The sequence below is a fragment of the Bos grunniens genome, chromosome 24 (genome assembly GCF_055505025.1).
Source record: "Bos grunniens cultivar Pamir isolate PY7600 chromosome 24, Bosgru_T2T1.0, whole genome shotgun sequence".
Lineage (NCBI taxonomy): Eukaryota > Metazoa > Chordata > Mammalia > Artiodactyla > Bovidae > Bos > Bos grunniens.
In genome coordinates this window covers 25,470,699-25,484,237 of record NC_141188.1, presented here as the reverse complement: position 1 = coordinate 25,484,237, position 13,539 = coordinate 25,470,699, and the positions used below count along the sequence as shown (strand labels likewise).

At 36.7% G+C, this 13,539-nt stretch overlaps 1 protein-coding gene across 1 annotated transcript in view; it reads right to left on the bottom strand.

Moving 5' to 3' along the window:
- CCDC178 (coiled-coil domain containing 178) overlaps positions 1–13,539 on the bottom strand; it is a 63,125-nt gene that overhangs the window by 17,413 nt on the left and 32,173 nt on the right. Inside the window, exons 6-8 of the mRNA XM_086372363.1 lie at positions 10,919–11,061; positions 6,597–6,758; positions 2,946–3,099 (exon numbers count right to left, since the gene is read on the bottom strand). Of these exons, the coding sequence (XP_086228489.1) occupies positions 2,946–3,099; positions 6,597–6,758; positions 10,919–11,061 (459 nt within the window). The remainder of the gene's footprint in view (positions 1–2,945; positions 3,100–6,596; positions 6,759–10,918; positions 11,062–13,539) is intronic.

Below are 13,539 nucleotides of genomic sequence, written 5' to 3'. Positions count from 1 at the left end.
CCAAAATCACTGCAGATGGTGACTGCAGCCATGAAATTAAAAGATGCTTGCTCCTTGAAAGAAAAGCTACAACCAACCTAGACAATATATTAAAAAGCAGAGACATTACTTTGTCAACAAAGCTCTGTCTAGTCAAGGCTATGGTTTTTCCAGCAGTCATGTATGGATGTGAGAGCTGAACTATAAAGAAAGCTGAGCAGTGAAGAATTGATGCTTTTGAACTGTGGTGTTGGAGAAGACTCTTGAGAGCCCCTTGGCAAATAGATGGGTAAAAAGTAGAAACAGTGACAGATTTCATTTTCTTGGCTCCAAAATCACTGTGGACAGTAACTGCAGTCATGAAATTAAAAGATGCTTGCTCCTTGGAAGAAAAACTATGACAAACCAAGACAGTGTATTAAAAATCTCATGATATCACTTTGTCAACAAAGATCCATATAGTCAAAGCCATGATTTTTGCAGTAATCATGCATGGATATGAGAGTTGGACCATAAAGAAGGCTGAGCACTGAATAATTGATGAGTTCAAACTAGGGTACTGGAGAAGACTCTTGAGAGCCCCTTGGACAGCAAGGAGATCAAACCAGTCAATCCTGCTGCTGCTGCTGCTGCTGCTAAGTCGCTTCAGTCATGTCCAACTCTGTGCGACCCCAGAGACGGCAGCCCACCAGGCTCCCCCATCCCTGGGATTCTCCAGGCAAGAACACTGGAGTGGGTTGCCATTTCCTTCTCCAGTGCATGAAAGTTAAAAGTCAAAGTGAAGTCGCTCAGTCATGTCTGACTCCTAGCGACCCCATGGACTGCAGCCTATGAGGCTCCTCCTTCCATGGGATTTGCCAGGCAAGAGTACTGGAATGGGTTGCCATTGCCTTCTCCCCAGTCAATCCTAAAGGAAATCAATCCTGAATATTCCCTGGAATATTGGGAATTCCCTGGAAAATTCCATGGAAGGATTGATGCTGAATCTCCAATACTTTGGCCACCTAATGGGAAGAGCTGACTCACTGGAAAAGACCCTGATACTGGGAAAGATTGAGGGCAGGATGAAAACGGGGCAACAGAGAATGAGGTTGGTTGATGGCATCACCAACTCAATGGATGTGAGTTTGAGCAAACTTGGGAGATAGTGAAGGACAGGGAAGCCTAGTGTGCTGCAGCCCACGAGTTCACAGGGTGGATCTAAATCTACCTATTTTAGATCAGTTTCTTCCAACTCCCTTATCCCATCTCATCCCTTCTGACACTTCAGTCCAGTGTGTTTCAGTGTTTTCAGGCTTGCTTATTTCTGGATTATTCTACATTGCCTATGCAGTGGTGTAAATCACTCCAATCTTAATTCAGGTGCATATTCCGTACACTGCATAAATAAGAACAAAATATGAACTTTTCAGAGAAAGAAAATTCTGAGAATTTCAACTCTGACTCACTAAAGAAGCTTATAGAAGATATACTTTAGTAACAAGAAACAAAACAGTGCTAAATCAGAGATGTCTGATAAACAGAAAGAGCTGTGTGTTAAACTTGGAATATTATCAAACATTTATTGTTTAAATTAATGAGAAATTATCCTAACATCAGTTCAGTTCAGTTCAGTTCAGTCATTCAGTTGTGTCCAACTCTTTGTGACCCCATGAATCACAGCACGCCAGGCCTCCCTGTCCATCACCAACTCCCAGAGTTCACTCAGACTCACATCCATCAAGTCTGTGATGCCATCCAGCCATCTCATCCTCTGTTGTCCCCTTCTCCTCCTGCCCCCAATCCCTCCCAGCATCAGAGTCTTTTCCAATGAGTCAACTCTTCGCATGAGGTGGCCAAAGTACTGGAGTTTCAGCTTTAGCATCATTCCTTCCAATTATTAAATAATATGGACATAACATGAAAAATAGAATATATGTCAGGAAAAGATCAAATGGCCCTTAAACTGTTCATTAAGAATCTAATGATATTGATTATGCTTCACATCCAGTAAATGCAATATGTGTTCCAAAAATTCTAGCAATTAGTAGCCCGAAAACATGTAAATAAAATACATCTTAAGAAAAAAATCAACTTTAAACATTCTAAAGTGAGTTTCATCTAAATATATGGTTTCAAATTATATAAGGCAAAATAATTAAGAAATAATAAAGAAATACACTATCATACTGAGATATATTTTAATATAGCTTTCACAACAATTGATACATTAGTCAAAAAACAAATCAGAGATATAAAACAGTTAAATAACACAACTATCACAATTTACAAAATAAACCTATTTAGAATTGCACTCTACTATCAGAGAAAACATTTTTCCAAAACCAAAAATTTATGCAAGTTACCTATATAGTATTAAACAAATCAGTCTTAAGGAAATATAAATAATACATACTGCCTGTACTACCTGTATTTTAAAAAAGTATTTACATTAAAAATCAACTTAATATTTAGTGGAGACAGAAGGTTTAATTTGTCTAAGAATGATCACAGACAGAGTTTGCCTTTGACAAAGTTCCAAGAAATTGGTTAAGGTCCAGTTTAGTAAAACTACCCAAATAAATGGAGAGATAGATCATGTTTATGTTTAAGGATCCCATCATACAGATTTCATATCCCCATCATACAATCCATAAGTGAATGTGATTCCAATTATAACTCTAATAAAAAAAAATAACCTAAAACTCAAAAGGAAATATAAGATTAGGGGATTCATCATAATAGATAATCAAAACTCATTATACAAGTTTATTAATGTAAACATTAAGTATTGAGATAAAGATGTTAATTAGAGGAAACAAAAAGAGAATAGAAAGAGAGATACACAAAAAACAATAAGGAAGCCCCTTAGTGACATAGGTGGTTCAATATTAATATATAAATAAATACTCTAAATTACAAGTTCAAGTAGCCATAGTACAAAGCTAATGTCAGTATTTTTTTAAATGTTAATTATGAAAACTTACAGTTTTTTCTAAAGCAGTTAATTCATTTTTTGATGACTTTGTTTCTCTCAATACTTCGGTCACTGCCTCTTCATTCTCCTCAATATTAATATTAATATCTTGTATTGATGTACAGTAGAAATTGAACAGATTGCTAAGTTTATCTATCTCTTTCCTAAGAGAAAAAACACAGTTGACTTTATCCACATTGAAGGGGAAACTATATTTTAAATTATATTTGAATTTGTTCCTGACTTAACAATACAGATCAACGGAATTTATCTATTCCTAAAGGCTTTTCAACCCAAAAGAGCTCCTGAAAAGTACCACTTAGATATAAAGAAGTAAATAGGGAGGAAAAAAAAAATTATGTTTCTGATGGAAAGACCTGAAAAAAAAGTGAATGATTTGTAAATTTTTAAAATAAGCTACCAGTTGATTTGATTTCAAGTGAGAGACCTAGGAAGCACCTTTGATTCAGAGCCTGGATAGTACGGGGATGGAAAGGCAATTTTAAAAAAGCAGAAAAATTGTAAAGTTAAAAAAATAAAATAAAAATTAAAAAGCAGAAAAAAAGAAGAGAAGAGAAGAAGCTGTAAAAGTGGACAGACCATACATTATTAAAGCTCTGGGACTTCCTAGACAGTCCAGTGGTTAAGACTTCTTCTTCCAGTGCAATAGGGTGCGGGTTTGATCCCTGGTCAGGGAGCTAATATCCTACATGCCTCACAGCCAAAGAACAAAACCATAAAACAGGAACAATATTGTATCAAATTCAGTAAAACTTTTAAAATAGTCCGTATCAAGAGTGGTGGGAAGGGGTGGGAGGTGGGAGGGAGGTAAAGAGGGAGGGACATATGGATACCTGTGGTTGACTCATGCTGATGTGTGACAGAGGCCAACACAGTATTATGAAGCAATTTTCCTTCAATTCAAAATAAATAAGTATGGGGGAAAATGGTACACATTAAAAAAATCTTTAAAAAATTAAAAAAATATATAAACCCCTGTTTACTGTCTTGTCTCCCTGACAGTCACAGTAGCAAAAAGGAGTAAACTGCAGTTCAGGAAAACAAGGGGCTTACTTAAGGAAAAGTAATTGCTGAGGAGATTTTTGTTCCTAGGCGACGTTTCACAAAAAAGACCAGTGTTGATCTGTAAAACTACATAATCCTTTATCTTATCTGGTAGGAAGAAAACAAGTTCCAAGTATAAAAGTCACTTTAAAGTATGGTCTTATAGTGCATGAAATTAATACAGTGAATGCATGAAAAAATAATGCATGAGAAAATATGAAATGCATGAAAAAATATGGTGAGAAAATGACAAAAATGTCATTTGCAGAAAATATTAGCAAGTTATACAGGTAAGCCTAACTTTTTTAAGAAACCATAAGCAAAATAATAGAGTGGTAGATTTACCTGAAACCCATATAAGAGATTAAAGAGTAAATCATTTGCATTTGATAAAATTCTATAATGCAAAATGGAATGGAAAAATTACCCAATAGACAAACGAGCAGATAAGATAAACAAGAATTCACAAGAGAATAAATGCTAGTGACCAATAAATATATGGTGTGCTTATTGAATTGGCCCAGCCTCTCATGCACTAACTCTAATTTTAGGAGTAGAGTCAAATTAAACTGAAAGATATAATCTTACAACAGAAATCAAAATTAAAGCAACAAACAAATGAGCAAGAAGATTCTTCTTTACCCTTTCAAACCTGGAGAGTACAAGTTTCCTATCAGAATTCTATTGATCTTCCAGATCAATAATGAGTGGTTAGGAGTCTCAGCATTTAAAACATACATGTGTGGTTCAATTTGCTTCATTTGAAGTTAATTTTTCTTCTCTCAATATTATCCATTTCCCAGTGCAGATAATAAACTATAGATTTTGACTGAGCAAGAAATGAGCAGTCACCCTGCCCCGTGAAATGCAGGAACTAAGTATATTATCTTAGTTATCTCTATTACTTAAAAACTAATGTGATCGACTCCTCAGCCTTTCAAGAATTTTTCAGTGCAAAAGTTGCCCCCACTGATACTTCAGATTTCATTATTCTCATATTTGCTAAATCAGAAATAAATTTAGAAGAATAAAATGGGAAGAATCATTTTACCTTTAAAGAATTACTATAAAGTAGAGCAATCAAGACACAAAAGAATATATGCTTTTTTTCATTTATACAGAATTCAAGAACAGACCAAACTAACCATGGTGATAGAAGTCAGAATGGTACTTACCTCTTTCAGGGAAAAGTATGAACTGAGAAGGAAAATTAAAAAAAAAATTCTATATGCTGGAAACTTTTTATATCTTAACCTGAGGCATGGTGACATAAATGAATATACATATACATGTAGATAAAAATCATAAATCTATGCATTTGATAGCACATATAATTGTGTTTCTATACGTCTACTCATTCTCAACAAACTAAAAAAATAGTGAAGGGAAATTAAACATATCTTTAACATTTTACTTAGTAAATCATTTACGACTCACTAATGCTTATAACAGAATTTTTAGAAAATATGATTAAATGAGAAGAAAATTAACAAGTAAGTTATATGGTGCAATAAATAATATTAAGTAAAGGAATTAATAAAAATATGCCTTTGGGTCCTATTTAAATATTATCTATAAACATCACCAGCTAATTTTTATATCCAAAACTGAGAAGCAAAAATTTTAGAAAATGTTACAAGATGTAGAATATTTCATTTGTAATTAATATGCACTAACATCTGTTTGTGCCAAACAGATTAATGAAATGTTGACTATACGTATAGTGTATATGTACAGAGACAGAAATAGATAAATGATTAAAATAAGAGAGAGATACAGAAACATAATCAACAGCTTCAAGATATGTAAATTAAGAAAAAGAGTATAGAAAATTGAGAGCATTACAGTCTCAAATGAAGTTCCTGCCTTCACTTCCTGGCCATATAACTTTGTAGGTTTGTCTAACTGACTTTGACCTTAGTCATTTGACTTGCTGTAGTGATTTGAATGTTACCAAAAAAGGATGCAATCGGAGACTTACAAAGTTCCTGTCTGAGTGTGCTTGCTTGCTCTTACTCCTCTCCCATTATCCTGAGAATATTTCTAACAGACTGGAGAAACAGGGTAGAGTCAAATCTCCCCAGTTGTCTCAGCTGAGGCTTTACTATATTGGTGGCAAATCAGAAAACATCTCTAGGAGGGGAAGATCCCCTGGAGAAGGGCATGGCAACCCACACCAGTACTCTTGCCTTCAGAATCCCATGGACACAGAAGCCTGGTGGGCTGCAGTCCAGAGGGTCGCACAGAGTTGGACATGACTGAAGCAACTTAGCACAGCACAAGGCTTTCCTAGATCAGCGGAAAATTGGAAAACATATGTAACTGAATGACAGTGCAAATATAACAAATCAGGTGAGTTATGAAAATGATTGCATTCATTATATAATATGTTTTGAGAGAGGACAAGATGATGGAGTAGAAAGACCCTGAGTTACCTCCTCTTGTGAGCATACCGAAATCACAGCTATCTACAGAACGACCATCAGTGCAAAAGACCGACCTACCAAAAAGTTTCTTCTACAACTAGAGACATAAAGAAGGAATCACACTGAGATGAGTAGAAGGAGCAGTCTAGTGATAGAGTCAGTTATCATACTCCTGGGAGGCTGTCCCACAAACTGGAGCATAATTACATTTCAGAGATTCTCCTAAAAGAATAACAGGTCTGAGCCCCCCATCAACCTCCTCAGCCTGGGAGTCCTGCACCAGGAAGACGAACTTCCCAGAGCATTTGGCTTGGAAGGCTGAGGGGGCTGACCTTTGGGAGTCCCAGAGAATTGAGAGAAATGCAGATTTCACTCTTAAATGGCACACACAAAACCTCACACACTGTGGGATCCAGGGCATGAACAGTAATTTGAAAGGATCCTAGGCCAGACCTACATGCTAATCTTAGAGAGACTCACAGAGGAGCAGGAGGCAACTGCAGCCCACCCTAGGAGCAAAGACAGGGATGGCAGCAATTTGGAGAGCTCCATCTACCATGTGGACACTGGTACTAGCAACTACCATTGTGGAATCCTGAGACAGTTCAGGACAATCATCTAACTGGTCAGGGACACAGTTTCATCCATCAGGAGATAGCCGCCTAAGACCCCTGAGCCCTCAGCCACCTCTGGAAATGGCTCTGCCTTCCAGAAGGCCTAGGACCCAACTTTAACACTAGTGGACAGACACAAGTCCCAGAATCCCCAGGGCCCTGGTCCTGCCCTCCAAGGAGCCTGCTCTAGCCTCTGGACCAGCCTCATTCACCACAGAGTAGACATCAGACTCAAGCAAGTCAAGACCCAGCATCATGTAGACCTAGCCTGCCCATCAGCAGCCCAAAACTTGTCCTGGAACCAACTGGACCCTGGCCCTGCCTATTAGGAGACCAACACAAGCTTGAGGATACCCTAGGCCCCATGCTCAACTGTGTCAGTCACCACTGCTTCCACCAGTGATCTAACACCAGCTCTGTGATCCCTGGGTCCTGCAACCAGACTCCACAATCTAGCTCTGCCCATTGGTAGGCTGGAACTAAGCCCAAGACCTGGCTCCACCCACCTGTGGGCAGGCAACAACCAGAGAACAACTTTTGGACTGTGATTCTACCCACCAGTGAACATGCACTAGCCCAGGAATCCCTGAGTTTCCATAGTCAGTGACCTCATGACCCAGTCTCAGCAACTAGCAGTCATCACCCTCCACACAAGGCAGAACTTGCCAACCCATCAGAGAGGGGCCCAAAAAAGCTTATCAGAGTGCCCAAAACAAGCAGCCCACCACAGCAGAAGGACCCACCCTTCATAGGGAAATCCCCTAGAGCACTTAGTTTGGGTGATGAGAGGGGAGTGTGCTACTGGGATGCATAAGATATACACAAAAGGTCACTTCTACAAAGTCAGGAAATGTAACCAACCTACCAGATACACAGAAAAACAAACAAACAGCAATTTAGGGAAAATGAGGAGACAGAAGAATATATTCCAAACATGGAACAAGATAAAATCCCAAATGAAGAACTAAGTGAAGTGGAGCTAGGCAATCTATCTCAGAAGGAGTTAAAAGTAGTGACTGTAAAGATGGTCAAAAAACTTGGAAGAAGAATGGATACACAGAGCAAGAAGTTAGAAGTTTTGAAAAGAGAGAAAATCTAAAGCACAACCAAACTGAGATGAAAAATACATAAATGGAAATGCAAAATATACCAGAATGAATCAATAAATGTCTAAATGATACAGAGGTGTGGGTCAGTGAGCTAGAATACAAAGGAGTGGAAATCACTGGTGGTGAACAGAAAAAAGAAAAAAAGAATGAGAAGAAATGAGAACAATTTTATAGACCTCTGAAACAATACCAAGTGCACTAATATTCACATTATAGGTGTTCTGGAAGGAGAAAAGAGAAAGATGCTGAGAACATATTTGAATAAATAATAGCTGAAAACCTCCCAACCATGAAAAATGAAACAGACATCCAACTCCAGGAATCAAAGAAAGTACCAAACAGGATTAACTCAAAAAGAAACACACCAAGACACACTGTAATTAAAACTGTAAAAATTTAAGATCAAGTTGTTATTTAATCACTAAATTATGTCTGATTCTTTTATGACCCCATGGGCTATAGTTTGCCAGGCTCCTCTGTCCATGGAATTTTTACAGGCAAGAATACTTGAGTAGGTTGTCATTTCCTTCTCCAGGAGATCTCCACAACCCAGAGATCGATCCCATGCCTCCTGCATTGTCAAGGGAATTCTTTACCACTGAGCCATCTAGGAAGCCCATATAGAGAAAATATTAAAAAGCAACAAGGGAAAAGCAACAAATAACATATAAGGCAACTCCCATAAGGCTATCAGGTGACTTTTCAATAGAAACTTCACAGGCCAGAAGGAGTGGCATGATATATTTAAAGTGATGAAAGAAAAAACTACAATAAAAAATACTGAGCAAGGCTCTCATTCAGATTGGATGAACAGATAGAAAACCAAGCCTAAAAGAGTTCAGTATCACAAACCAGCCTTGAAAGATTTGTAAAAGTAACTTTTCTAAGCAAAAAAGAAAAGGCCACAATTAAATACATAAAAATTACAAAATGAAAAAGGGAATTCAGTTCAGTTCAGTAGCTCAGTCGCGTCCGACTCTTTGTGACCCCATGAATCGCAGCACGCCAGGCCTCCCTGTCCATCACCAACTCCCTGAGTTCACCCAGACTCACATCCATCAAGTCAGTGATGCCATCCAGCCATCTCATCCTCTGTCGTCCCTTTCTCTTCCTGCCCCCAATCCCTCCCAGCATCAGAGTCTTTTCCAATGAGTCAACTCTTCGCATGAGGTGGCCAAGTACTGGAGTTTCAGCTTTAGCATCATTCCTTCCAAAGAAATCCCAGGGCTGATCTCCTTCAGAATGGACTGGTTGGATCTCCTTGCAGTCCAAGGGACTCTCAAGAGTTCTCTCCAACACCACAATTCAAAAGCATCAATTCTTCGGCGCTCAGCCTTATTCACAGTCCACTTCTCACATCCATATATGACCACAGGAAAAACCATAGCCTTGACTAGATGAACCTTTGTTGGCAAAGTAATGTCTCTGCTTTTGAATATGCTATCTAGGTTGGTCATAACTTTTCTTCCAAGGAGTAAGCGTCTTTTAATTTCATGGCTGCAGTCACCATCTGCAGTGATTTTGGAGCCCCCCCAAAAATAAAGTCTGACACTGTTTCCCCTGTTTCCCCATCTATTTCCCATTAAGTGCAATCATACAGTAAAGGTAGAAATCATCTACACACAAGTTACTAGAAATGTTAAAAGCAGTATAACAAAATACATTCACAATCAATAGCTAAGGAACATACAAAATAATTATATGGAAAATATGATACCAAAAACAGTAACTGTGAGGTGGGAGAGCATATGCAGATTTCTTTACAAGCCTTTGGAAGTAAGGGATCAGCAACTTTTAAGAGTCAAGTATAAAGATATAGATGGCTATAGAAAATGCCCAGGGAAACCACAAACCAAAATTTATGATGGTTAGAAACATAAAAAAGCAAAAAGAAATCCAAACATAACACTAAAGATAGTCATCAATTATAAGAGAACAAGGTAAGAATAAAGGGACAAAAAAATCTATAAAAACAATCCCAAAACAATGAACAAAATAGCAAAAGATACACAAGTAAGCATATATTGAAACAGACATCAGATATGAGAAAATATAAACATCTTAATAAATGCATGTTATCCAGATCACAGGATAATGTATAAATATTTGTTCTTTATTTTACTAACATTTATTTGACTCTAGCTCCATAATGAATGTGACTTTTTCTATACTAAATGATTTGTAAGTTTGAATAAATAAAGACTTTTATATCACACAGAAACATAAATAATTTTAAACCAAACTAAGAACTAGATGGATGTCGTAAAATTCAAATACATTAGAAATGTAATAAAAAGTCAATAATACACAAAATATAATTAATCTATGTTCATTTAAAATATTCCAGGCTATTAGAAAGGAAATAAATATGAGTTAATTAATGAGATGCTATGTTTATAATTAACACAAGGCTATATAATTTATTCTTATACTATCCCATTCTGGAATACTTTTCAAATAGTAACTCTTTTACATTGTTAGCAGGGATATATATTATTATAGCATATCCATAGGCAATTTGGCAATATGTATGAAGAGCTTTAAAATGACAGAGAAAAATACTGCTTTAGGAATTCATACACACGTAGTTTAACATACGTAAAAGACATATATTTTAATTTATATATTAACTTGGTAATAAGACAGATGTGGAAATTTGGATAATTTCCTTTCTCTTTATCTGAATTTCTTATACAGGAATATATATCACATTTTTAATTAATATTTTCATTTTAAATGCCATAAAAAACATTTGTGGAAAATACTTACTTGTAGGCAGCCATGCTTATTTCATCATCACGAATATCCCTTTCCATTTCTATTCTGTTTTGTTTAACTCTGAGTTTGGCTTTTTCAAGATTGTCTATGGCTTCTAGAAGTTCTCCGTGAACTTGTTTGTATATTTCCATTACCTAGAAATAAAAATATGTATGCTAATCTAAGCACTTAATGGCTAATTAAAATAATCAGACCACAGAAAGATCAGAGAAAGGTTTTAGAGTAGTTCTGATGTAGATTATAAACATTCTTTATATTGATTTTTGTTCCCTATTTAGTCTATTGTTTAGCACAGCAGAGTTTCAGATTTCTTATATACCCTGACAGGCATCAATACTAGGGATGTACAAGAGTTACCGGAGAAGATAACTTCACTATCCCATTTAATACGACCAAAATAAAATCATTATCTTTTCGCCTACAAAAACTAAGACTTTTTATTTGCTCTTTTTGGTCAAATACTTTATTGTAAAAAATCATACAACACCAATGAAAAAATGAAAAATGAAAAAATCACTTATAATCTTCTCACTCATAAATAGCCATTATTATCTTCATGCAAGGATCCAAAATATTCCATTTTTATTGTTTTCATTAATTATTAGAGATCATAAACCTCCCTTCTCTCTCTAGCTCTCGTTTCTCTGTCAAACTAAAGGGAAACAGTGGTTGTAGCTGTCGTGGTTGGAAGGAACGACCGTTCAGAATGTCCTGTTGGAAAGCCAGAGGGTGAGGAGTAGAAGAAGGTACTAGGTAGTGAGCAGTCCTTTCACCAGGGGCCGAGTGGTGGATCAACACGAAGCAGTACGCGCCTAAATAAAGCAACAATTTTCATTAATATCAGTTTTATCTCATTGTATTGGTTTTATTGTGAAAGGAACATTTAACATGATTGTCTATCCTTTAACAAATTTTTCAGTGTACAAGATCCCCTGGAGAAGGAAATGGCAACCCACTCCAGTATTCCTGCCTGGGAAATCCCATACAGAGGAGCCTGGTAGGCTACAGTCCACGGTGGCACAGAGTCCAACAACAAAGTGTACAATGCAGTAAACTGCAGGCATTATGATGGCAGCAGATCTCTAGCACTTCCTCATCTTGCATGACTAAATCTTCACACCCACTGAAAAGCAGCTCTCCATCTCCCCTCAAGTCCCTACCAATCACCCTCTCTGCTTCTATGAAGGTAGCTTTTACAGATGTCTTATACAAGTGGAATCATGCAGTATTCATCTGTGACCTCTTTAGTACTTAGCATAATAATGCTCTCCAGGTTCATCCATGCTGTCAAATATGGCAGTTTTCCTTCTTTTTTTAAGGCTGAATTATATTCTGCTGCATGCATACATCACATACATTTTAGAATTAGCTTGTCCAATAAATGCTGGAGAGGGTGTGGAGAAAAGGGAGCCCTCTTACACTATTGGTGGGAATGCAAACTAGTACAGCCACTATGGAGAACAGTGTGGAGATTCCTTAAAAGACTGGAAATAGAACTGCCTTATGATCTAGCAATCCCACTGCTGGGCATACACACTAAGGAAACCAGAATTGAAAGAGACACATGTACCCCAATGTTCATCACAGCACTGTTTATAATAGCCAGGACATGGAAGCAACCTAGATGCCCATCAGCAGATGAATGGATAAGAAAGCTGTGGTACATATACACAATGGAGTATTACTCAGCCATTAAAAATAATATATTTGAATCAGTTCTAATGAGGTGGATGAAACTGGAGCCTATTATACAGAGTGAAGTAAGCCAGAAAGAAAAACACCAATACAGTATACTAACGCATATATATGGAATTTAGAAAGATGCTAACAATAACCCTGTATACGAGACAGCAAAAGAGACACTGATGTATAGAACAGTCTTTTGGACTCTGTGGGAAAGGGAGAGGGTGGGATGAATTGGGAGAATGGCATTGAAATAAGTATAATATCATATATGAAATGAATCGCCAGTCCAGGTTCGATGCACGATACTAGATGCTTGGGGCTGGTGCACTGGGACAACCCAGAGGGATGGTATGGGGAGGGAGGAGGGAGGAAGGTTCAGGATGGGGAACACAGGTATACCTGTGGCGGATTCATTTTGATATATGGCAAAACCAATACAATATTGTAAAGTTAAATAATTTAAAATTTTAAAAAAATAATAATAAAAAAAAGAAGAATTAGCTTGTCAAGCTCCACAAAGAGACCTGTTGAGATTTTGTGACTGCATTCAATTTACAGAACATTTTGGAGAGAATTTTACAAAATTTAGCCTTTTAAGGTATTAACATCATTTATCAATATAGCACTTCTCAAATTCTCTCAGAAATATTCATAGTTTTCTTAATAGAGGCTGTGCATGTCATTTGTTACATTTATTCTAGATATTTTATATTTTATGCTTTAGTGAATGCTATTTTTTAGTAAACTTTTTTTTTTCAGATTTGTTTCTGGTATATAGGAAAGTATGGATTTAAAAATGGGGAACGTGGGTATACCTGTGGCGAATTCATTTCAATATTTGGCAAAACTAATACAATATTTTAAAGTTTAAAAATAAAATAAAATTTAAAAAAATTTACCTTTGTATTCAACTGTAATTCATCTGT